Genomic DNA, 24,978 nt, shown 5'->3' with positions numbered 1-24,978 from the left:
ATAAAAAATAAATAAAATCTTAAAAAAAAAAGAAATTAAGGTTCTTTATTCCCAAAATAAAATGGGGCAAGAGAGAATAAATTTTAAAGTATAAAATCATAGACATTAAGGCATCAAGTAAGTGCTGCCTTACTCATTGTCTTATGAAATATTAAGGTGAAAGCGTGTGCTTCAAATTTTAATGTAGTTATATAATAGGCAAGGCTAATAGTACATTTCAGAATAGTTTTTACATATCAGAATTCAAATTCTTGTCATTTATTATAGGCTGAATACTTTTCCCAATACATAAAAGAGGTATGTTGGGGCGCCTGGGTGGCTCAGTGGGTTGAGCCGCTGCCTTCGGCTCGGGTCATGATCTCAGGGTCCTGGGATCGAGTCCCGCATCGGGCTCTCTGCTCAGCGGGGAGCCTGCTTCCTCCTCTCTCTGCCTGCCTCTCTGCTTACTTGTAATTTCTCTCTGTCAAATAAATAAATAAAATCTTTAAAAAAAAAAAAAAAAAAAAAAAAAAAAAAAAAAAAAAAAAAAAAAAAAAAGAGGTATGTTAACATCTGTTAATTAGAGTTTTGGCAACTGATTAAGATAAAAATATGTAAAGCATAGTACCTGGGAAGTAGCCAGTATTTTTTAAAAAGTGACTGTTATTAAATTGTGACTGTTCTGTAATGTCCTATCTCAGGAACTGAGAACATACATAACTTGTTAAATCTCTGGGGGAAGAGACACAGCTTTGTATAGTACAGTTGTCAAAAATTGAATTGAGTATAGAATAGCAAGCGCTCTCTAAATTCTAAATTGTCGTGAAATTTTTTTTAAAGCCCCCAGACAACACTAGACTGATCCGGGGTCAAACCTTAGTGGTATTTTGAAGTATTTTTAACAATGAAAAGAATTTTAAAGTAGGAAAATATGAATAATTTACAAATATATAATTAGCTCTAGAAAAATAAAGAACAGACTCATTAAAAAAATTAGTCTGAGTAAGATAATGCTTTTCCCATTTTGTTGTCTTTTTGGAAAAACGGATAAGGGCACAATTGCATTTTCTTAGTCTGGGAAAGAATAATAAACTGGCCACAGGTTACTTGAAGACCTGGTTAGAGTTTGAATTCTTCTGCTAGTTCACTCTTTGATCTTGTCAAGTCATTTAAACTCTCTGGGCCTCAGTTTTTCCTCTGTAAAGTGAAGTGTTTGAACTAAGTGTTCCTTTATTTTGTTCTTAAAGTTTTTGATTCTAACCATAACCTTTCCTTTGTATGCTGTAGCTTTGCTCTTTTCTCTGGGTCCAATGATCTCAGTAGGTATTTTTGTAATTATAGTATCTGTCTTTGGTCTGTTTCTTTATCCCTTTTCTTCTTTCATGTTTTTCATCTATGCTTAGTTGATTTTTCACTTCCTTTAGATAATATAGTCCTATTTATCTCACTTCCCAGTATCTAGAAAGTCACCATGTATTGTTGTTGGCTTTTTCTGTGATATCTCATTTAGGGTTGGGGCTTTTGTCCTTATGTAGTATTAAAAGGTAGGTATGGAAAGAAAAAAGTCTTCTGATTAAAAATTGTTAATTCCCTCCTTTTAGGACTTAAAAGTAGTTCATTCATTTGTAGTAAAATACGTATAGTCGTCTACCTTACTTGCAGTTTCACTTTCCACAATTTTTCAGTTACCTTTGGTCAACTCTTGGCCCTGAGCAGATAACTTTCCTTCTGGCATGGTATGGTCAGAAGGTCCGTAGTAGCATAATGCTAGGACACGATGCATGTGTCATTTATCCCGCTCCATCTCATCACGTAGGTTTTTTATCTCACATCATCACAAGAAGAGTGAGTATAGTATAGTAAGATATTTGGGGAGAGGAAACATATTGACATAACTTTTTTTTTTTAAGATTTTTATTTATTTATTTGACAGAGATCACAAGTAGGCAGAGAGGCAGGCACAGAGAGACAGAGAAGCAGGCTCCCTGCTGAGCAGAGAGCGCGATGCGGGACTCAATCCCAGGACTCTGGGATCATGACCTGAACCGAATGCAGAGGCTTTAACCCACTGAGCCACCCAGGCGCCCTGACATAACTTTTATACTTCTTTACAGTAGATTATTAGAATTATTCTGTTTTATTATTAGATATTGCTGTTAATCCTTATTGTGCCTAATTTGTAAATTAAACTTTATCACATATATGTATACAGATAAAGCATAGTACATATAGAGTTTTGTACTTCGTGCTATTCAGTGTCCACTGTGGTTCTTGGAACGTATCCCTGCCTATAAAGTGGGGGACTACTGTATCTTCTAAGTTAATTCTGTTATATTGGTAGTTTATTGGCGAGTTTATGGAGGCTCATGATATGAATGGGAGATGTGTTCCTTTCCCGAAGCATCTAAAATAAGTCATAGATGCTATTTCAGAATTTACATTTACCAACTCTAGGTGATTCCCATCAAAGTGAATGACACAGTCTGAAGAATTAGGGAATTTATTTCTTAACTAAGAGTTTTATTTTTTTTCATTTAAACTTTATGACTTTTGAAAGTTTCTAGGGTCGCCTGCATGGCTCAGTCGTTGGGTGTCTGCCTTTGGCTCGGGTCATGAACCCAGGATTTTGGGGTCGAGCTGCACGTCGGGCTCCTTGTTCGATGGGAAGCCTGCTTCACCCTCTCCCACTCCCCGTGCTTGTGTTTCCTCTCTCACTCACTTTTTCTCTGTCCAATAAGTAAATAAATAAATAAATAGAATCTTTAAAAAAAAAAAAAAAAAAGAAAGAAAAGAAATGATGTCAGAGAGAGAAGATTGGTGTTGGGGTCAGATAACTGAATTAAGGATTCATTTGCTTCTTGTGAAGAGTGGGAAGAATGGCAGGAGAGAGAAGGAGGGTTCAAATAGAAATTCTTAGTTTTCGAAAAGTGCTTAGTTAAAACCTATTTGTGGGTGCCTGGGTGGCTCACTTGGTTAAGCGACTGCCTTTGGCTCAGGTCCTGATCCCGCACTTCCAGGATCAAGTCCCGCATCGGGCTCCCAGCTCCTTGGGGAGTCTGCTTCTCCCTCTGATCTCCTCTCTCATGCTCTTTCTCACTCATCCTCTCTCAAATGAATAAAATTAAAAAATCTTTAAAAAACAAAAACAAAAACAAAAACCTATTTACTTACTTCAGAAAGTTTGCCTGAGAGAACTATTGGCTGACACTACCTACATAAGCAGAGGAGAGAAGGATTTCCCAAAAATGATTACCTGGGGAATACTGTATTGCAGTCCGTATGTAGCTGTATTTTTTTTTTTAAGATTTTATTTATTTATTTGACAGAGAGAGATCACAAGTAGACGGAGAGAGAGGCAGGCAGAGAGAGAGAGAGGGAAGCAGGCTCCCTGCTGAGCAGAGAGCCCGATGCGGGCCTCGATCCCAGGACCCTGAGATCATGACCTGAGCCGAAGGCAGCGGCTTAACCCACTGAGCCACCCAGGCGCCCCGTATGTAGCTGTATTATGTAAAAACTTGTTTTGTAGTCCAGTAGGTTTGAGAAATTTTGAGATAACAGATTTCTTACTGCAGTATTTGACAGTTTTCATTGTGCTTTGTCAGTCGTCTGAAGTAGAATGTACAGCATGGGCTGTTTCTTAGATACTACTTAAATGTTTGGGAAGAAGCAGAGGAATAATGCTACTTGTCATGCTGCCCTTCTTAATGAATAGTCCCACTTTCTGTGCTATTTACTTTGAACATTTCTTAAATGTGTGTTAATATATGTAATTTATGGTTATTTTGTTTTTCTCTCTCTCTCTCTGTATGAATAAACTAAAATAGCTTTTTCCTGGCAATTTCTGACCATAACTTAAAAAAAATCATTAAAAAGTCATTTATAGAAGTTTCAGCTTAGTCCAGTAAACAGTTGACCATCCTCAAGATTTATTACGGTGTACTACATGCTATCGAAATCTTATTGTCAACTTTTAATTTCGATTCTAAATTGTAGAGTTAATATATGTAACTTGCATGGCAGCACAGACAGACTGCATGTGAACGTAGCCAGATGAGTGGTTGCATAAATGAACAGCTTCATTAAATGGTTAAACTGTTGAGCTTATAGTTACAGTTTTCTTCCATTTAACTAGAAACGATTTCAGTTTTAGGTCATAATAGCAACATTATATCAAGTGAGAAGATTATCCTAAAAAAATGGGAAATTCTAATAAAGCTGTCAGTGAGCATTTTACAGAAATAGTTAATGAAATAGTTAGCAGAAATGGTGGGACTAGAACTTTCAGTACATGTTACATATATGATGTTCCATGAATCTCAGTTTTATGTTACTTGGGCACCTTTCACACTTTCATGCAGTTGTCGAGTTATATTTATTTCCTTTACTCTTCTATATTTTTCTTACCTAAACCATAAAGCCAATTCCAATGTTCTTTTTTTTTTCCATAAGAAATACTTAGACATTATTGTTGCTAATAATGTTGTTGCTGACTGATAGGATTTATTGCTACTGAGAAAGACACAAATCGGTTCAGACTTTTAGTTCAATATCAAGAGATTGTACTTGGCTTAGGGATTGAGTGACATCTGTTGCAGGGTTTTGTGTAGACAGACATAGCATGTTTCAAGCAGTGAGACTGAGAAATGACTTCTGTACTCTTTGTAAGGGGACAGCACACAATGGAGAGAGCTCATTAAAGGGTAATGTAGTTCACTTTAAATGAGCTATAAATTAGCAGGTAATACAGAAGACACTTTGTGCTTCACTTTAAAATGGCAAATTTTGGGAATTTTTCCTTCCTGGTTATAATTTTTTTCTAAGCTGAGATTAAGATTACATTGTGTACTATGATAATCAACTGATAATTAGTATGGTGGGGTAGGAGAGGAGAGCACGCTATGACTACTTCTAAATGGTATGAAGTAGGGAACTGACACTATAATCATGTTTCATGGATATTCAATAAAGTGCGTGACAGTTTTAATGGTATTGAGTGTTTTGGTTTAGAATGGAAGGACAGAAATCCTGTTATTTTATACTAATAATGTCTTCATTCTTTAATCCTTCTCATAAATTTAAAGGGGTGGGGGTACGTTGCTCATAAAGTTCCAGGAGAATATATTCTGTAAACGAAAATGATTTTGACTCTCTTGAATACCTCAGTGGTTTTTCTGAGTAGATTTATCTTAGATTTCATTAACTTCCCTTTAAAATACTTTAAATTCTTCCACTGATGTAATTATAATGCACTAATTGGATGAGTAAGAAAAGAAAATTAACGAAAGCATTATGCTAAAGATTTGTGACTTGCCAGTCTCGAGGCCAATTCTGATGAATATTGTTCCTTTTCAAAGGGCATACGTCCCAGAAGGAAGCCATGGAAGTGAGCCTTGATATAACAGCACTCAGCATTCTGCAGCAGCCTGAGAAACTTCAGTGGGAGATTGTGGCAAATGTCCTTGAAGATACTGTTAAGGATCTTGAAGAACTTGGGGCAAATCCTTGCTTAACAAACTCTAAGAGTGAAAAGACAAAGGAAAAGCACCAGGAACAACACAACATTCCCTTTCCATGTTTATTAGCAGGAGGTTTATTAACATATAAATCTCCTGCTACCTCACCCATTAGTAGTAATTCTCACAGGTCACTGGATGGTTTAAGCAGAACTCAGGGTGAAAGTATATCAGAACAAGGGTCAACTGACAATGAATCCTGCACTAACTCAGAATTAAATTCTCCTCTGGTTAGGAGGACTTTACCTATTTTGCTTCTTTATAGCATCAAGGAATCTGATGAGAAAGCAGGAAAAATATTTTCACAGATGAACAATATAATGAGCAAAAGTTTGCATGATGATGGTTTCACAGTTCCCCAGATCATTGAAATGGAGCTGGACAGTCAGGAGCAGTTGTTGTTGCAGGATCCTCCTGTGACTTACATTCAGCAATTTGCAGACGCAGCGGCCAACCTTACCTCTCCAGATTCTGAGAAGTGGAACTCTGTGTTTCCCAAGCCTGGGACTTTGGTTCAGTGCTTAAGGCTGCCAAAGTTTGCAGAGGAGGAGAATCTTTGTATAGACTCCCTAACTCCTTGTGCTGATGGAATTCATTTGTTGGTAGGACTGCGGACATGCCCTGTTGAATCCTTGAGTGCAATAAATCAAGTAGAGGCCTTGAATAATTTAAATAAATTAAACTCTGCACTATGTAATAGACGGAAAGGTGAGCTGGAATCAAATCTTGCTGTAGTGAATGGTGCGAATATTAGTGTAATCCAACATGAATCACCAGCAGATGTACAAACTCCTTTGATAATTCAGCCTGAGCAGAGGAATGTTAGTGGTGGATATTTAATACTTTATAAAATGAATTATGCCACTCGGATAGTGACTTTAGAAGAGGAGCCAATAAAAATCCAACATATCAAAGACCCCCAGGACACAATTACCTCGCTCATTTTGCTTCCACCAGATATATTGGATAATCGGGAAGATGACTGTGAGGAGCCTGTTGAGGAAATGCAGTTAACCTCAAAGAATGGCATTGAAAGAGAAAAAAAGGCTGATATTTCTACTCTTGGACACCTGGTAATAACCACTCAGGGAGGATATGTAAAAATATTAGATCTTTCAAACTTTGAAATTTTGGCCAAAGTGGAACCTCCCAAAAAGGAGGGCACTGAGGAACAGGACACATTTGTTTCTGTCATTTACTGCTCGGGCACAGACAGGCTGTGTGCATGCACCAAAGGTAAGCTGTTGGTTTGTTTGGGTCTCCTACAAATCTTATAAAATCAGTGTTTATGGCATTCATTTATATGCATATCTAGTATGGATTTTAGATCCATATAGATGGAGAGAAATTTATTTATTTATTTTTTTATAATGAAGCGGTAAATCTTTCTACTGTTTTAACTTTTTAAAACTTTTTTCTACTGCCCTAGGTAAGGATTCTAATTGTAAATAAGTTAATAAGTCTCTCAGAAAGTATCTTCTCTGCTTTAACCTCAAGAAAATAACCTGCTGTTGTTTCTGTGAGTCCTGACTCTGCATCTGCTCAAAGTTGTGGCCTTGGGCAAGTTACTTTAAACTCAGTAAACCTTTGTTTATTTATAGATGAGGATAAGAAGGCCTGTTACCAGGCTTCTTAGAATGAAATGAAGTCATGTATGTAACATTTTGGGCACAGAATATATATACTAATCATTACTTCCTCCTGAAAGAAAATTATTTAGCGAATGATTACTAGTTTTACCAAATAAAATTTTTTGTTGATTTACTCTTGACCTTTGGTTAATGGTTGAGTCAGCTTTGCAGCATCTGAGGCCCCATACAGAGTAATACATGGTGTGCATTTTTTTCCTCTACTTTTCTTATTATATATTTTAAGTTGGAAAAATAAAGCCATTTTTGAAAAGGATTACTGACAATGTCAGGCAAAATGAATAGTCTTATTGATAGTTCAGTAGGAGTTTAGGGCCGGGAGATATTTGAAGACCAGGTAACTATAGCCACTGGTGAGAAGAACTGGGTGTGAGGAGAGTCATACATCTCATTTGTGGTTCTTGGGAGGAATTAACCCGTGTTTTTCCTCATTTTAAAATTGCAAATTTGGCCAGGAAGGGTAGTGGTGAATGTAGTGGTTCAGATGGCCTTCTTTGGAATACATCTAGTGAAATAAGGGGAAGAAACATCTTCAAATAACACCAAAACCCAAATTTAAAATTAATTTAAAATTAATTAAATTAAAATTTAAAAATGAGCAATGCAGAATAACTTCAGGTTAATTAAACTTTGATGTAGAGTTGATAAAGTTTAGAAAAACCATTAAAATACTATGTGGTGTGAAGGATGATTTTGAAGTTTTCGATCATGTATGTGCCTATTCACTGTTGTGAGAGCTTCAGTTCTCATAGTTCGTTTAGTCATCATGCTAACTTTATGCGGTGTATACTATTACTGTGTTCATTTTACAGATAAGGAAACTGAGGGAAGGAGAGGTTAAGTAACTTGCCTAAGTCACAGAGCTAATGAATGGCAGAGTCAGCATTCATACCTGGGCATCTGTAGTCAGGGTGCATAAATTATACTGCCAGAATGTAACAAAAGCATAAGACTTGGGGGTACCTGGGTGGTTCAGTTGGTTAAGCCTCTGACTCTTGGTCTTAGCTCTGGTCTTGATTTCAGGGTCATGAGTTCAAGCCCATGCTGGGTTTGGAGCCCACTTAAAAAAAAAAAGTAATGGAACCCACTTAGAAAAAGAAAAAAAGAAGAGTGATACATTGAGTTTTGAAGAATGTTTTAATGTGAAAAATTTAAAAAATGAAAGCAGTTTAATATGCCATAGGCCATCCAGAGTGGTGGTAGATTTGGAACCTGAGTGACCTAGCCCCAGGATACATCTGTGTAAGATACCAGTGTTTTCCGGAAGTATAGTCAGGGGTTAATGGTTTTAATTGTTTGATGAGAGATGGCCTTTGTGAGATAGAGAAGTAGAAGTAGTATTTAAATAGGTTAATGTCTTCTTGGAGTTTGGACAACAGAAGAAAAGTTCTGGGAACTTTTCCTAGATAGGGAATTTATCCATATGGATCAAAGGACAAGAAAAAGCCCGAGAAGTTAAGCACTTTGAAAATTATCCACTAGTTCTTCAAGGATTGACTAATCAAGATCGATTTGAAAAGATGAGATTAGTAACTAAAAAGAGGAAAGAAAAGTTGATGTTATATCATGTATATTTGACAGTCCGTAAAAGTAGTTGTAAAAAAAAAATTTTTTTTAAGATCTTATTTTTATTTATTTGACAGAGATCACAAGTAGGCAAGCAGGCAGAGAGGCAGCCAGAGAGAGAGGAGGAAGCAGGCTCGCTGCTGAGCGGAAAGCCCCGGACGCGGGGCTAGGACCCTGGGATCATGACCCAAGCCAAAGGTGGAGGCTTTAACCCACTGAGCCACCCAGACGCCCCAGTTGTAAAATTTTTAAGGAAGGATTACAGATTCTGACCCAAAAGGACATGACATTTCCATGCGTTGCAAGAATGTATTCAAATAGGATAAAATCCTTTTCTCATGGAGAATCATTGAGCATTTTGATAAAAATCTATAATAAATGTTAATTTCAAATGGTATTAACAATATACTAAAGGTAGATTTGATGCAAGTTTGGAAATAGAATATACATACACATACATATATACCTAGATGTGAAACAAGGAAATAAGGTCCCTTCCGGCCACTGTGCCACCAGCCAGCAGCTCCAGAAATACGGGCCACTTTCCCCACAGCTGGCTCAGGGCTGAGGAATGGGGGATGGCAGCTGCTTCCTACAGGCCACTTTCATGAAATATCAGTAGCCTTTCCCTTTATCAAGCATCCTCTGGTTACTGTTTCTTGTTAGGTTCCAGAGTTCTGAAATAGTTGATTATCAGTCACTTTCTAGTTCAGTAGCTAACCTCTAGAGCTTCCTACCTAGAACTTCCTACTCCGCCATTTGGTGTCACATTACTGGAGCCTTTGTTGGTAGATATATATATATATATATATTTAATATTTTTTTTGGAGTTCTGTTCTTAGTGATTTAATCTGTCACAGACTACTTTAGAATGATACTAATTTACTAGTAAAATATACTTTGCTCTAATCTTTTTTCTCCTGGTCCTTTGTGCTACCATTGTCTTAGATGTTGCATTTAGATAAGTTATAAACCCAACCAAAAAGAGTTGTTTTATACAATCTTTGTCTTTTAAAAAAGTTTACAAAGAAATGAGATAAATATATATATATATATATATATTATGTCCATCTACTTTACTCATCTCATCACCCAAGTACTCATTTCTGATATTGTGTGTGTGTGTGTGTGTGTGTGTGTGAGAGAGAGAGAGAGAGAGAGAGAATTTGGTAGTGCTTTCTTTCATCTTGAAGGCCTTTCTTTAGTACTTATTACAAGGCAGATCTCCTAGTAAAAGATGCTGTTTATCCTGAAACATCTCTATTTCACTTTCATTTTTGAAGAATAATACTGTGTATAGAATTATTAGTTGACTATTTCTTCACATCTCATTCAGTTTCCTTTGGCCTCGTTGTTTCTGGTAAGTCCGCTCTTAATATATATCATGGTTATTAGATCTGATGAGTCATTTTTAACTTGTTGCATTTGAGATTTTCTTACTAACTTTCAAATAGCATATGTACCTGTGAATCTTATTGTATATATCCTACTTGAGTTTTATTGAATTGATTGGATTTGCGGTGTAATGTTTTTCTTCAGATTGGGAAAGTTCTTGTCCATTATTTCATCAGTTTTTTTCCTTTGCTTTTTCTGCTCTCTCTTTCTGGAATTCCCATTACATGTATGTTGTTATACTTGATCTGTTCCATAGGTCTCTGAGATGCTTTTCATTTTAAAAGATCTTTATCTTTTCTTTAGATTGGTTAATTTCTTATGCTCTATTTTTATTTTACTGATTCCTTCTACTGCCGTCTCAAATCTACTTTGAACCTATATAATGAACTTTCCTTTTAGCTATTTTATGTTTCAACTCCAGAATTTCCCTTTGTTCTTTAAAATAATTTGGTTTTTGGTTGAGATTCTTTACTTGTTGAGTCATTTCCACCGTTTGTTCTTTTAATTCTCCATACCTGATTTCCTTTTATTCTATAAAAATACAGTAACTTCTTTGAAGTTGTGGTCTGCCAAACCTAAATCCTGGGAACTCGGAGATACTGCTCAGTGATTTTGTTTTCCTTAAGCATGGGTCAGTCTTTCTTCAGATGTCTTATAATTTTTTTAATTTAATACTGGACATTTTAAATAATATTGCAGAATTCTGAATTCTGATTTCCCCTCTTTGGAGATTGTTGTTGCTTTGTTTGTTTGGTAACCCCTTAGGACTATATCTGTGAAATCTGTTTATTTTGCAGTGTACAGTCACTGATGTCTCCAGTCACACACACCCCCCTCCGGGAGGTTTTAATTTTTAAACTTGTTTCTTATTTGTTGCCTCTGTGTCCACTTAGCTTAATATTCAGCCAAAGATTTTGATAAGTGATTTTGCCCAAGTAACTTCACCAGAAAGGCTGTATTCAGGTGTGTCCTGGCTTTTATTTGCTTTATTTTTATTTTCTGTCATGCCCTCTTACAACTCTTCTGCATATGCATGAGGCTTAGTTGACTGGGAATGTGTGGATGGCTTGGGCCCCATCTGGTTTTGTAATACATATGCACAACTTCTGATCATTGTGGATTATGTGGAGAGCTTACCAAACCCCTTATGTTTCTTTCACTTCTTTTAACTTTGTATTAAGGTCAGGGTCATGTCTTTAGGATGCACTTCATTTTTGTTGCCTCTGAGCCCTTTCAGCTGATGGCTGTCCAAATCCGTTGGGCCCCCTCTGGCAGTAGCTGGTTTTCATTGCTTGCCCCACCCTGGTTGAATGACCATTCTGTCTGGCTTTATAGTTGCTTTTCAGGAAGAGGAGTTGTCATCTTCCTTATTCTGTCATATTGTGAATCTCCAAATACTTTTTTTTAGAATATTCTTTTATCGATTGATTTTTATCTTAAATATTTGCTAACTTTGCTTTCATTTTTTTCTGTGAGAAATTAAAAAAAAACCAGAATTTCAGTTTAATTGTGAATGCGTCAAAAAATTAAGAATCTGTGTTCATTTTTGTTACTGCTGAGATATTTAGCTAGTGCATCAGTTTCCTCATCTGTAAAGTGGCCACAATGATAGTCCTTACCTCAGAGGTTTTTGTGAAGACTAAATGAATTCATTTAAGCATTTAAAATAGTGTCTTACACATAGTTAGTACTAGGTCAATAACTGTTTTCACATATGTTTCTGTATTTGCCATTTTTTAAATTTAATTTTCAGTTTGTAATACATTGTCAATTTAATTTCTTAATTCTGGAAGATAATGTCACTTTGGCAGCACTGTTTATCTGCCTGTTGAGTGATATTAAAATAAATAAGTTTCTTAACTTAAGTAGTATGTGTTTCTATGTTTATCCATATGCCGTGTACCTATGTTGATAAAATTTTACTACACCGTAGGTGGTGAGCTTCATTTTCTCCAAATTGGAGGAACTTGTGATGATATTGATGAAGCTGATATACTAGTGGATGGATCTCTTTCTAAAGGAATAGAACCATCTTCAGAAGGTTCCAAACCTTTATCAAATCCTTCAAGTCCTGGCATTTCAGGTATGATACTAAGTTTTTTAAATGAAATCTTAAAAATGGAAATTCTTGTGATATTTAAAGCTTTCTGAGTCTTTCTTAAATAGTCTTAAACATTCTTTCAGTTTTTACAATCAACTCTTGGTTACTTTGTTGAGGGAGATCATTTCTTTGTTGCCATTCTGTCGCTAGGCTTGTTTTTATTTATTATTTATCATTTTTTTTCAGTAGTCGCAAATTGTTGTGAACAGTTAAAATAAAAAATGTTTTTTTGACCTGTGGTAGGTTGGCCAGTATTGGTGATGTTACCTGAGAGGTGAAACATTATTTTGGCCATTAATGGGTTTTTAGTCTAGTTAGAGAAAAAACATGAAATAGGGTAACTGAGGGGCGCCTGGGTGGCTCAGTTGTTGGCCATTTGCTTTCCGGTCAGGTCGTGGTTCCGGGGTCCTGGGATCGAGCTCTGCATTGGGTTCCCTCCTCTGTGGGAGGCCTGCTTCTCCCTCTCTCAGTATCCCCTGCCTTTGTTCCTTCTCTCCCTGTCTCTCTGTCAAATAAATAAATAGAATATTTTAAAAAAAGAAAAAGAGGGTAATTGACTAAATAAATATAAGGTCAATGCAGTGGCTGTTACTACTAATACTACTACTGGAATTGAAAAGCTGGAAAAATATTCTCTCCCTGGGGTAATATATTCAGATACTCATTGCCCCATTGTGCATCGTTAGTTAGGTTTGTTTTTGTATGTTGTTTTTGCCTCTTCTCTGTGTTTCTGTAGTGCTCTCCATAACTACTTTTTCAGAAGAAGTAATCATTAACATATTACTCCTCCTAAATCTTGGACTTTTATGAAATAACTCTAGTTTTCTTTTCAGTGTTTGTTACAATAAACTTGGCATGATTTCTTGAGTGTACAATCCCATCTCATGCTCTTTGCATGTTACCCTCAGCTCTCTTTCCCTACGCTTTATGACTGTAGTCCTTTTGTGCTTCCACAGTGCTCTTATGTTTTAGTTAGTCCTTAATTCATTTTGTTACCTAAATCTAGCAATTAAAAGGTTAATAAATCCAGAGGCACCTGGGTGGCTCAATGGGTTAAAGCGTTTGCCTTCGGCTGAGGTCATGGTCCCAGGGTCCTCGTGGGGTGCCTGCTTCCCTTCCTCTTTCTCTGGCTGCCTCTCTGCCTTCTTGTGATCTCTGTCTCTGTGTTAGATAAATAAATAAAATCTTTTTTTTAAAAAAAAAAGGGTTAATAAATCTGTAATGCAAAGTGTGTTTGAACTCAGATGTGTTCCAAATAGAAATAATATGTAAAGCTGGTATTTGATTTTTTTTTTTTTTTAAAGATTTTATTTATTTGACAGAGAGAGTTCACAGTAGACAGATAGGCAGGCAGAGAGAGAGAGAGGGAAGCAGGCTCCCCGCTGAGCAGAGATCCCGATGCGGGACTCGATCCCAGGATACTGAGATCATGACCCGAGCCAAAGGCAGCGGCTTAACCCACTGAGCCACCCAGGCGCCCTGGTATTTGATTTTTATGGACACTTCATATGTGGGTATTTGATCATTTTTCTTTGCACCAGAGGCAAACCTTTTTAATGATTACTAGTATAATACATGCTAACTTGAGTGACTGTCAGTATAATCTGTGCTGTCTTATATGCCAGGAGTTTTCAGCGTCAGCACCATTATTGCTGTTTTGGGCTTGATAATTCTGTATTGTGGGCAGACTGTCCTGGGCTGTATTAGCAGCATCTCTGGCTTCTGTCTAGTAGACTACAGTAGCACAGACAATTACCTCCTTCCAGGTAGCTCTTGGAAGGCAAGATTGTCCCCCTGGTGGAGATAAACTGACTCATATCTCATGCTACAATAAGTTGAGACTTGATTGTCTTGATTAACTATATAGTTTGGTTTAAAAAGCTAATATACTGATGTTTCTTATTTTATAGGTTGCTGTTATAATGGAAAAGAAATTTATTTGTTAAGATTTTTAAAATTTATTTATTTGAGAGAGAGACAGAGGGAACATGAGCAAGGGGAGGAGCACAGGGAGAGAGAGAAGCCTATTCCCTGCCACATGGGGAGCCTGACATTGGGCTTGATCCCAAGACCCCTTGATCACAACCTGAGCCAAAGGCAGAAGCTAACTGACTGAGCCACCCAGGAGCCCCAAGAATTTTCAGATATAGTCCATAAATACTATTGAGAAAAGATGAATTAGATTGTAAGGAAGTAAATAATATAAAGAAGGGATATTGACATACAGTTCATGTTTACAAACAATATTTAACAGTTTCAGTCTGATTTAAAAAGCTCTAAGCTTTGAGAATAGGAATGTGATTTGAAATATACTTTTAATTTGATATAACTTAGTATAAATTTTCTTTGAAAATATTCTTAACCTATCAGATTTCATATTTTAATCCTAAAAAACTAATTTTTGTTATAATTTTTGTTATTTGAACAAGGACAACAGCCTTTTTCTAATGTTAGAAATTTCATAGATGTGAGCACATTTTAAGAGAAAACTAATCACTCTGAAGTAGATTGTTATTCTTTTAATATTGGTATGCCTACAAAATATTCTTAACTATCACAAAAGTAGGAAAAAGTACTGGTGAAGCTTTTGGTTCTGTATGTATTTATCTGCCATCAGTATAGCTTTGACTTTAAAAGATTTTATTTATTCATTTATTTGTCAGAGAGAGAGATAGAGCAAGAGCGTGTGCACAGGCCGGCAGAGTGGCAGGCAGAGGCGGAGAGAGAAGCAGGCTCTCTGCCAAGCAAGGAGCCCGATGCGGGACTCGATGCCAAAATGCTGGGATCATGACCTGAGCCAAAGGCAGCGGCTAAACCGCCACCCAGGCGTCCCAGTATAGCTTTGACTTTGAAAAATTTTTTTATATAAAGTAAAAAAGGGCAGGTGCTATATACTTAATAATGTTTAGTATTTTGTTTTGTAAATGATGAAGTCTAAAAGTTACTTACTGATTTGATACAGATTTGGATTGCATTTCACCACTACCTTCATTTCTCTTATTAACTTAGGGCTGGTTAGAGCCCAGCCAGGGCTCTTCTAACAAGTTGAGTTTGGGTTTCTCCAGTAAGGAGTACCCTCTCTATAATTTAAAATATTTAAGATGGCTTTTTATTATGCCCATTATGTAGCTAGTGCTAATTACTTTATTTGTATATGGATATCTGAGCTCATATTAATAACTCAGGATATTTGGCAAGTACTATAATTGACTAGACAGAAAACGTGAATTAAAACTAATTTTTAAAACTGTTTCAAATTCTGTATTCACTGTTGTTAAGGAGTTGATTTATTGGTGGACCAGCCATTTACCCTTGACATCTTGACATCTCTAGTGGAGCTAACACGCTTTGAGACTTTAACTCCACGGTTTTCAGCTACTGTTCCTCCATGCTGGGTAGAAGTTCAACAAGAACAGCAGCAAAGGAGGCATCCTCAACACTTGCATCAGCAACACCATGGAGATGCTGCTCAGCATACTAGAACTTGGAAACTACAGACTGACGGGTAAGATACTCTTCTAAGGTATTTGATTTTAAGTCCATGTTATGTATTTGTTAGAAACAATGTAGAATTCTTAGATATAGTATTGTTTCTCTTAACTTTGCATATTAATAACTGTTCCTTTGTCACCTCAATTTTGGAGATTTCTGTATTCTTAGTTATAGGATAAAATAGAATAACCTGCCATTGCAGTTAGTTTGGGCATTCAGCCCACAGGTTCATTTAACAGATGTTTATTTAAAAAATTTAAATTGAATTAATATAGAGTGTTATTAATTTCAGAGGTCGAGTTCAGTGATTCCTCAGTCTTCTATGATAGCAGTGTTTATCACATCACATGCCCTCCTTAATGTCCACTCCCTAATTATCACACCCCCCTATTTTGTTGTTGTTGTTTTTTAAGATTTTATTTATTTGATAGAGAGCGAGAGTACAGGAAGGGGGATCGGCAGACAGAGGGAGGAGCAGGTGACCTCCTGAGGGAGGAGCCCAATGTGGGACTCGATCCCAGAACCCTGAAATCATGACCTGAGCCGAAAGTAAACGCTTAACTGCTGAGCCACCCAGGCGTTCCTAGTTGTTGTTGTTGTTGTTTTTTTAAGGTTTTATTTATTTGATAGAGAGAAAGCATAAGCAGAGAGAGAAGCAGGCTCCACACTGAGCAGGGAGCCAAATGTGGGGTTCAACTCCAGGACCCTGGAATCGTGATCTGAGTTGAAGGCAGACACTTAACTGAGCCAACCAGGCACCCCTTTACAGATATTTAAATAGTGGTTTTGTGCAGGCACCTGAAGGCACTAGTAATATAGCTGTCACTGGAATTTACAATATTTTGGGGATAGACAGTAAGCCAATATGCCATGTACTCATAAAAGTTATAAAATATGATAAAACAATATGGTGTCAGAGTAGTTGCTGGGTATGTACCTGTGTGCAAGGGTGAGACAGAGAGAAAATGTGTATGATACTTCTAAGATTTTATTTATTTATTTGAGAGAGAGAGAAAGAGAGAGCAAGCATGAGCATGGGTAGGGGCAGAGGGAGAAGCAGACTCCCTGCTGAGCAAGGAGCCCGACACGGGGCTCTATCCTAAGACCTGGGGATCACACCTGAGCCAAAAGCAGATGCTTAACCGACTGAGCCACCCAGATGCCCCAGTATGGTACTTTCTCTGAAAGGGCCAAGAAGACCTCCATGAAGACATTAATTCTGAGGTAATAATAAGTACAAAGATCCTGAGGAGGATGTTGTATGATTTCTGGCGAGAGCAAGAAAACCAGTGATGCCGGAGTGGGAGGAGGCCAGGTCAAAAGAGGTAGCTGGGCACCAGAAGACAAGTGTCTTTATAGGCCATAGTGAGATTGTTATGTGGTATAAGATTAGGAAAATATTAAAGGGTTTTGGATACAGGAATAATTTTATATATTAGAAGGCTACGGTAGGACTACTGTGATGACAATAGATGATGAGTGGTTGTGTGTGTTGGAGGACAGTGATAGAAGTGAGGGTTCTAGTTTGGATACTATTACAGTTTATTGATGATAGTTTGGACTGTGCTGTCAGTTGTTGGAGGTAGTGAAAAGAGTGGTCAGATTTTGGATGTAATTTGGAGAAGAAAGAATAGTATATGCTGATGTATTGAACATCTGGCGTGAGAAGAGTCAAGGATGACTAAGGTTTTGGATTGAGCTGACTGAAAAAAATAAGAGTGTCTTTACTGAGATGGGAGTGGGCAATTAAGTTTGGCTTATGATAAATTGGAGATGTCTGGTAGACTTTTTTTTTTTAAGATTTTATTTATTCATTTGGCGGAGATCACAAGCAGGCAGAGAGAGAGAGAGGGAATCAGGCTCCCCACTGAGCAGAGAACCCGACGTGGGGCTTAGTCCCAGGACCCTGGGATCATGACCCGAACCAAAGGCAGAGGCTTTAATCCACTGAGCCACCCGGGTGCCCCTCTGGTAGATATGGTTTTTTTTTTTTTTTTTTTTTTTAAGATTTTATTTATTTATTTGGCAGAGAGGCAGGCAGAGAGAGAGGAAGGAAAGCAGGCTCCCTGTTGAGCAGGGAGCCCAATGCTGGGCTGATCCCAGGACCCTGGGATCATGACCTGAGCTGCAGGCAGAGGCTCCAACCCACTGAGCCACCCAGGTGCCCTGGTAGATATGTTTTAAAGAGATTTTATGTATTCATTTGATAGAGATGGCGAGACCAGGAAAACAAGCAGGGGGAGTCGGAGAGGGAAAGCAAGCTTCCCACTGAGCAGGGAGTCTGATGCAGGGCTGGATCCCAGAACCCTGGGATCACCACCCGAGCTGAAGGCACCCTGTCTGGTAGACATTTGAATGAGTCTGGAAATTAGTGGAGTATGGTTTTTATTTTTATTTTTATTTTTCTACCTTTATATAGAATTTAAAGTCAGAATAGACATGTTTAAGAAATAGAAGTTCTTACTTTAAAATGCAGATTCCTAGGATCCCACTCATAGATTTGGGCTAGGGCTCAGGAATCTGCAGATAATCACGCTAATAGTCCCTAATATCAGGCACAGCATTTATTGGAACGTTCAGTTCCCGAGATAGATTTCTAAGGTAAGATCAGTTATTTCCCTAAGTTTAACCTCTCTTTTGGAAGCTGATCCCATTGAAAAGCATTGAATTTTGTAGGAGGCTACAAATCAGAGTATGAAAAGTGTTATTAAGGATAATGTGGTTTTGGCCAAAGAAAGACTTTTGCTGTATTTAGCATTTTCCCCCTTATTTGACAGCAACAGCTGGGATGAGCATGTATTTGAATTGGTTCTACCTAAAGCTTGTATGGTTGGACATGTGGACTTCAAATTTGTTTTGAACTCAAACATCACCAATATTCCACAGATACAAGTGACACTGCTGAAAAATAAAGCTCCGGGCTTAGGGAAAGTCAATGGTAAGAATGAATCAAAATTTATATTTGAAGATTTTGCAGTTGATATCTTGAAAAAACTAATTTTCCAACTTGACTATCTAGGTTTCATGTCCCTCCCTTGCCTCCCCCCTCCTCTCCACTCTCTCCTCCACCCTTATACTTCTTTGCTCTACTTTTGGTAGTTTTACTTAGAAGAGTTAATTCTAGAGTATTTTAGAGGTTTTAGTAGCTCAGTATTATATAGAATTGCATAAACTGGAGTAATTTAATTTTGCTATTTAGGAAATTCAGTTGGTTCTCTTTTGAATTAGTTTCACTGTCATCATTCCTGGACATACACATTTTCTTCCTAAGAAGTTCTCCTAAGCAGAGACTTGACTGGGAAAAGAACTTTGTTAATGGAAGTCACATATTCTTTGAAGATCATTGGTAAAACCCAGCCTTTCATGTAGTACAGAAACACACCCAGAAATACACCCAACTTTATTTACTTTTCTTACAAGTTCAGAATTTGATAATTCTGAGTTATTTAAATAGATTGTATACCTTTAGTATGTTGCGAACTAGACATACTCATCAGTGTTTTCTCCTTAAGAGCTTAATTTAAAAGGCTGGGGATAACTTCAGAGTAAAATGACTGCTTTATATCAGGGAATAGAAACAGTGAAACCTGAAAAATTTCTGGTTTTCACAATACAGTTATATGTGTTTGTGTATATGTGTGTGTTTGTGTGTGTGGTCCATTCTTTTGAGTCATGGCAGATTCTGATTTAATTGGGCCTAGGGCTTAGACATTGGTATTTTAAAAATTTTGCAGGTGCTTATACTCTGCAGTCTAGGGTAAGAACTTCTAGTTTAGTTGCCAGCAAATTATTTCTCAGGTGAATATTTAGTACCATTTAAAGAGAGAGGAGTGTATGAAATGATTAAAGGAATCTAATTTTTTTTTCTTCTTCTGACAACCATTTTGTAGCATCTGTGATAAAAATCACAGTAGTTCCCAATTTAACAGAAAATTTTAGAATTTCAGGCACATAAATTATTGATATTAAGCAAAATTAAGTTTACTAATATTTTTATCCTCTAGAAACAGCAGTAGATAGGCAGATCACCTTTCCTTTGTCTCCAGCTCTTAACATTGAAGTGGAACAAAATGGGAAACCGTCCCTGGTTGATTTGAATGAAGAAATGCAGCACATGGATGTAGAGGAATCACAGTGTGAGTTAAATTATAGAGCTGTTGTCCATGACAGTAAAAGGAGTAGTGATCCAAATGCATCATGTTGGGCAGAGATTTCCTTATGGCTTGCAAAAACTTGGTTTTAAAAACACAATTAAAAAATAATCTATAATTCTGCTTTGGCAATATGCTTTAACTTTCAGCTCATCTTTCTGAACACAGCTGCGCTAATACTTGCATTCTTTTTTTTTAATATCTTGGGATTTAAAATCATGTCATGGTTTTATATTTTTTGATGATCAAGGTGAATGTAAATAATATGGGAATGGAAAGCAACATATATCAGATATTTGAAAATATATCAGATCTTTGATTATAGTTCTTAGTATGATAGTGAATTCTTATTTGAACACATTCTAAGTATGGTATTTTGTGTGGTTGTATGGGATGGATATTTGCTTATTTCATATTTTTAAATTATAAACTAATTTAAAAGAAAATGTGTATTTTTTTCTTTTTAGGTCTTAGATTATGTCCATTTTTAGAAGATCATAAAGAAGACATTCTGTGTGGACCAGTATGGCTTGCTAGTGGCCTTGATCTATCAGGGCATGCTGGGATGTTGACATTAACAAGCCCCAAACTTGTTAAAGGTAAAGTAACGTATTTTACAAAAGCAGAGTAAATAATACCACAATTAGAAAAATAGATTTTTTGGTTTCAAACTGATCTCAGAAAAGTAAGATTTTATTTTGTTTGGGACTTGCATGAACAGTTCCATCAGTGTCCTGGTAGCTGAGTTCATTTCCTCTCAGAAGTGACCGTATTTTTATGTGAAACTTCTCATACTACTTGCTGTGTTTTGGAGGTCTCAGGGCTTTTTTGAGAAGGCAATAAAAAAAGTGAATATATAATAACTTAATGTGAAATCACAGAGCTTTTTTGAACCAGCTGACATGTTCTGGCATGGTTGGTTGGCTTTCCCATCAACTTAGAGTCCTGTGTCTTTAGTTGTATATTGTTAGAATATTTTCTCTTAAGAGGGTTTTTATAGAAGAGTTTTCATAATATCAGATGTAATTATTAGAGTGTCTAACATAAACACATTATAATTAGTGTATAAAAATAATAGGTTATTATGTAGAGGATTGCTGTCACAGTAGTAGGACTTTTATATATCAGCTTTTGTATCCCAGGGTAAATTTAAAAAGCCAACAAATGAAACACCTAGTTCCATTATGGAAGTTATTTTGGAGGTGGGTCGGATGTGCAGTTCTTCCTCAAACCAGGAAAATACCTGACCACCCTTATAACAATTATTTTAATTTGTATATATTCCCTTCATATTATGTCCACATTTACGTATTTACCTTTAGTTGCAGACACATGTACAAGTTTTATTGTGTTCTCTTGACTACACCTCATTCATTTATTAAGTTTATGAGATCCTTTAGTATGTTATGCTGCGTACTGGGGTATAGAAGTCAGCAAGATAAATAAAATTTCTCATATTGCTGAAAGTATAAGTTACTTTTGTTGAATGAGAATGTGAAACTTAAATTTGTATATGAAAATAATGATGTTGGTTTTGACAAAATGGAGGGTGCAAATAAAGGGCATGCATTTCCAAAGACTCAGTTTAAACGTATTAATTTTTCTAGCATTTACCAAGAATGATTTTTTTTTTTTCTTACCAAATTCTTCAAAAATCTTTGGAACCGGAGAAAATGATGGCTAAATTTTTAGACAAAAAGGATGATGTGGATCAAACAAGTTTGGAAAAAGAAAGCAGAGAGAGAGGGTTTTGTCAGGTAGTAGAGCATAGAAAAATAATACAGCAATAAGGAGAGTATAACAGTGCAATGCTAGCACAGTAGGCTGGCCAGTCACTGGGCAACAACAAAGGTAGTGTTTAGAATTAGAGAAAGATTTAATACCTGCAAGGTACCAATAGGCTGATGGTTTACTGGTAAGTGTGTTAATTTGAGGGTATTTTTATAGTATATTTTATTTATGGATTGTGTGGTATGATCTTATTTTAGTTAAAAGAAAACAAAATGTTCTGGTGGTAATAACCAATATTTATTGAGTGCTGTCTTTGAGTCGGGCACACTTGTGTGTTAGTTGTCTTTGAGGTAGTTTCTGTTATTACTCCCATTTTACATTTGAAAGAACCAAACCACAGGAGATTGATTTATCACATGCTGATAAATGGCAGATCCCTTATTCAAATCCAGGTAGTGACTCCATAGCCTGTGCTTTGTCATCTGTTAATATCACAGTGCTTACGTACGCGTGTGTGCGAATATATGTGTGCATGCATAAAAAAACTAGATGGATTCACATGATGGTATCATTATTAGCTACAGATAGTGCCTTAAAGATAGTTTTTTTGTGTCTGTTTTTCTGTAGTTCACAAAATATCTGTTATTAAAATGAATAATTTCATTGGGGGAAAATATGCCAAATGTGTGTAACTATTAGTCAGAATTTTCTGTCTTACGGTGTTTGTACAACTCCTTTGCTTTTTGTTCTTTTGCTGCCAACATATGAAGGTTATTCAGTGATTATACTCAAACGGTATAATTTGAAAATCCCAATCAAGCCTAAAATTTCTTGTGGAATTAACTTGCTCTACGAAGATGAAAAACTGTTTGGTCTTTTGGTGATTAAGTTATTTTTCCCATTCTGTGCTGCTCCTCAGGTATGGCAGGAGGAAAATATCGTTCCTTTTTAATCCACGTCAAGGCAGTGAATGAAAGAGGAACAGATGAGATCTGTAATGGTGGCATACGCCCTGTAGTAAGACTTCCATCCCTAAAACACCAGAGTAACAAGGGTTATTCACTTGCTTCACTCCTGGCAAAAGTCGCAGCAGGCAAGGTATGAAGCTTTGTCATTTTGAACCACAACAATGCTATTACAAACATTATGGATAAGATTTGACACGCAATTGGAAGTAGTATGACCCTTCATTGATTTTTCAGTAGACACTTGGTTTTGTTCATAATTTTTCTTTCCAGTGATTTTAAAAGTGTAATTAAGAATGTATTTCCCATTAACTGCAAGCAAATGTTTATAAAGTTATGCTTAGGAGAGAGTAATTGTTAGCAGATACTTCACTTTATAATTATTTTAGGCCATAATATTTATTTAGGTTTTAGAGTCTGTGTCTGTGTCTTTTACTGGTAACTCACGACCTTTTTTTTTTTTTTTAATTTGGAAGAATGCAGGAAGGGAAGCTGGGGAATAATGTTAGAGATAAATTCTATTTATTTGACAGAGAGAGAGATCACAAATAGGCAGAGAAAGAGATAAATTTTAATTCCAGAGTTGATTTTCTACAATTAGCTGTGTACCATGCAGTCTCTGCATAATTGTCTGATCTTGGATTTTCCTGAACTCTGGAGATTTTTGTTTCTCTATCATCATTATAAGCAACAATAGCAATATCAGTAACACCAATCATCTTATATTTGTATAGGTCTTCCAATTTTTCAAGGACTTCTGTGTACTTTATCTGATTTAATCCTCAAAATAACTCTGAGGTAGGCAGAGCAGGTGCTACTATTGTCTCCATTTTTCATACTGAAAGTGAGTGAACCTTAGAGATTGGGGAACGGTCATATTTCATATTGCTTATAAGTGTTGTGGCTGGGACTTGGTCTCAGGACTTTGGCTTTCTAATCTTTAATTATTGGGTTATTGCCTTTAAAACAGTGACTTCGTTTTTTCCCCCGTTATAGTCTGGGGGAAGTTAGTCATTTACTGAATATGAGGGTATGTTTGATAGTCATAATTTAGTTATTTTCTTTTTAAAGAACTTTAAATAGTAAATACTTTTTTAGTTTCATTTGTTTGTTCATTGAGTTATTTGATTTTATATGTTTAGGAAAAATCATCTAATGTTAAGAATGAAAATGCAGGTGGTGCCCGCAAATCTGAGAACCTCCGGGGCTGTGACTTACTGCAAGAGGTCTCAGTCACCATTCGAAGATTTAAGAAAACTTCAATTTCTAAAGAAAGGTAACCTCATTTCTTTCTCCTACTATTCTTATAGTCATAAATGTATGAAGGAAGAATTCTAGTAAATACACATGCATGAAATTTTTTAAGTCTTGAAAATTTTTGTTTGCTTTTCATTTTATTTAAAGTACTTGTAATCTCAGTGAAGGTATGAATTACCTTTCTACTTGATTGGTTTATCCCTGGTATATGTACAGTGCTTTGGAGTGTACCAGGAATATTGTATTCATACAAATTGTATTTATTTAAATAATGGTATTTGTAGAACAAGGAAAGGAATATAATTTGAAGTTTTATTCACTCTTTGTCAGAATATGTTATTAAACTTAATTTCTTTCTTTTTTTTTTTAAGATTTTATTTATCAGAGGGAAAGTGCACATTGCGGGGTGGTGGGGTAGAGGCAGAAGGAGAAGTAGACTCCCTGCTGAGCAGGGAGACCCTTGTAGGACTTGATCCCAGGATCCTGGGATCATGGCCGGAGCCAAAGGCAGACGGTTAACTAGCTCTGAGCTACCTAGGCACCGCGAACTTAATTTCTTTTAAAACTTTGTCTAAACCAAGTATTGCTTATGTGCTCTTTTAAATCTTTTAATACCATAAGATTATGAGATTAACATGCCATTGTAATATTTAATTTTCAAAAATAATATTTTTAATTATGATAGTCATGATTCACAATAAAACATATGACCAACCAGGTTGTAATAGCTTTAGTCTAACTGTTCTAGTTTGGTTGTTAATGTATTTATATTTTCTTTTTTTAGAGTGCAACGATGTGCTATGTTACAGTTTTCAGAATTTCATGAGAAGCTTCTTAACACTCTTTGTAGAAAAGCAGATGATGGCCAAATCACAGAGCATGCCCAGAGCCTTGTGTTGGATACCCTTTGTTGGTTAGCTGGAGTACATTCGAATGGACCTGGAAGGTTAATAATTAAGATTTTACTTACTACAGATGATTGTCCTCTGGATGTTATAAATAGAAGTTCAAGATGAGTCTGAATGTCTGCTATTGTTTTGCAGTTCCAAAGAGGGAAACGAGAGCCTGCTTTCAAAAACACGAAAATGTCTTTCTGACATTGTGCGTGTCTGCTTCTTTGAGGCAGGACGAAGCATAGCCCATAAGTGTGCCCGATTTCTAGCCTTGTGCATTAGGTTG

The 24,978-nt window shown here is 36.4% G+C and overlaps 1 protein-coding gene across 10 annotated transcripts in view; it reads left to right on the top strand.

Moving 5' to 3' along the window:
* The window catches only part of BIRC6 (baculoviral IAP repeat containing 6), a 226,673-nt gene that overhangs the window by 55,094 nt on the left and 146,601 nt on the right, over nt 1-24,978 (top strand). For 7 of the 10 annotated variants that reach the window (XR_009357395.1, XM_059188671.1, XM_059188665.1 and 4 more), the window contains exons 10-19: nt 5,334-6,728; nt 12,036-12,185; nt 15,483-15,708; nt 18,473-18,633; nt 19,700-19,831; nt 20,314-20,445; nt 22,497-22,675; nt 23,685-23,818; nt 24,584-24,745; nt 24,843-24,974. Coding sequence is in view for 9 of the 10 variants with exons in the window: in XM_059188671.1 (XP_059044654.1) it covers nt 5,334-6,728; nt 12,036-12,185; nt 15,483-15,708; nt 18,473-18,633; nt 19,700-19,831; nt 20,314-20,445; nt 22,497-22,675; nt 23,685-23,818; nt 24,584-24,745; nt 24,843-24,974 (2,803 nt within the window). In the remaining variant the exon portion in view is untranslated. The remainder of the gene's footprint in view (nt 1-5,333; nt 6,729-12,035; nt 12,186-15,482; nt 15,709-18,472; nt 18,634-19,699; nt 19,832-20,313; nt 20,446-22,496; nt 22,676-23,684; nt 23,819-24,583; nt 24,746-24,842; nt 24,975-24,978) is intronic. The other 3 variants (XM_059188669.1, XM_059188667.1, XM_059188672.1) reach the window with 2 other exon arrangements.

Source organism: Mustela lutreola, chromosome 9 (genome assembly GCF_030435805.1).
Source record: "Mustela lutreola isolate mMusLut2 chromosome 9, mMusLut2.pri, whole genome shotgun sequence".
In the NCBI taxonomy this organism is placed as follows: Eukaryota; Metazoa; Chordata; class Mammalia; order Carnivora; family Mustelidae; genus Mustela; species Mustela lutreola.
Note: the sequence above shows the minus strand (reverse complement) of the source record. Positions and strands in the feature narration are given on the sequence as shown.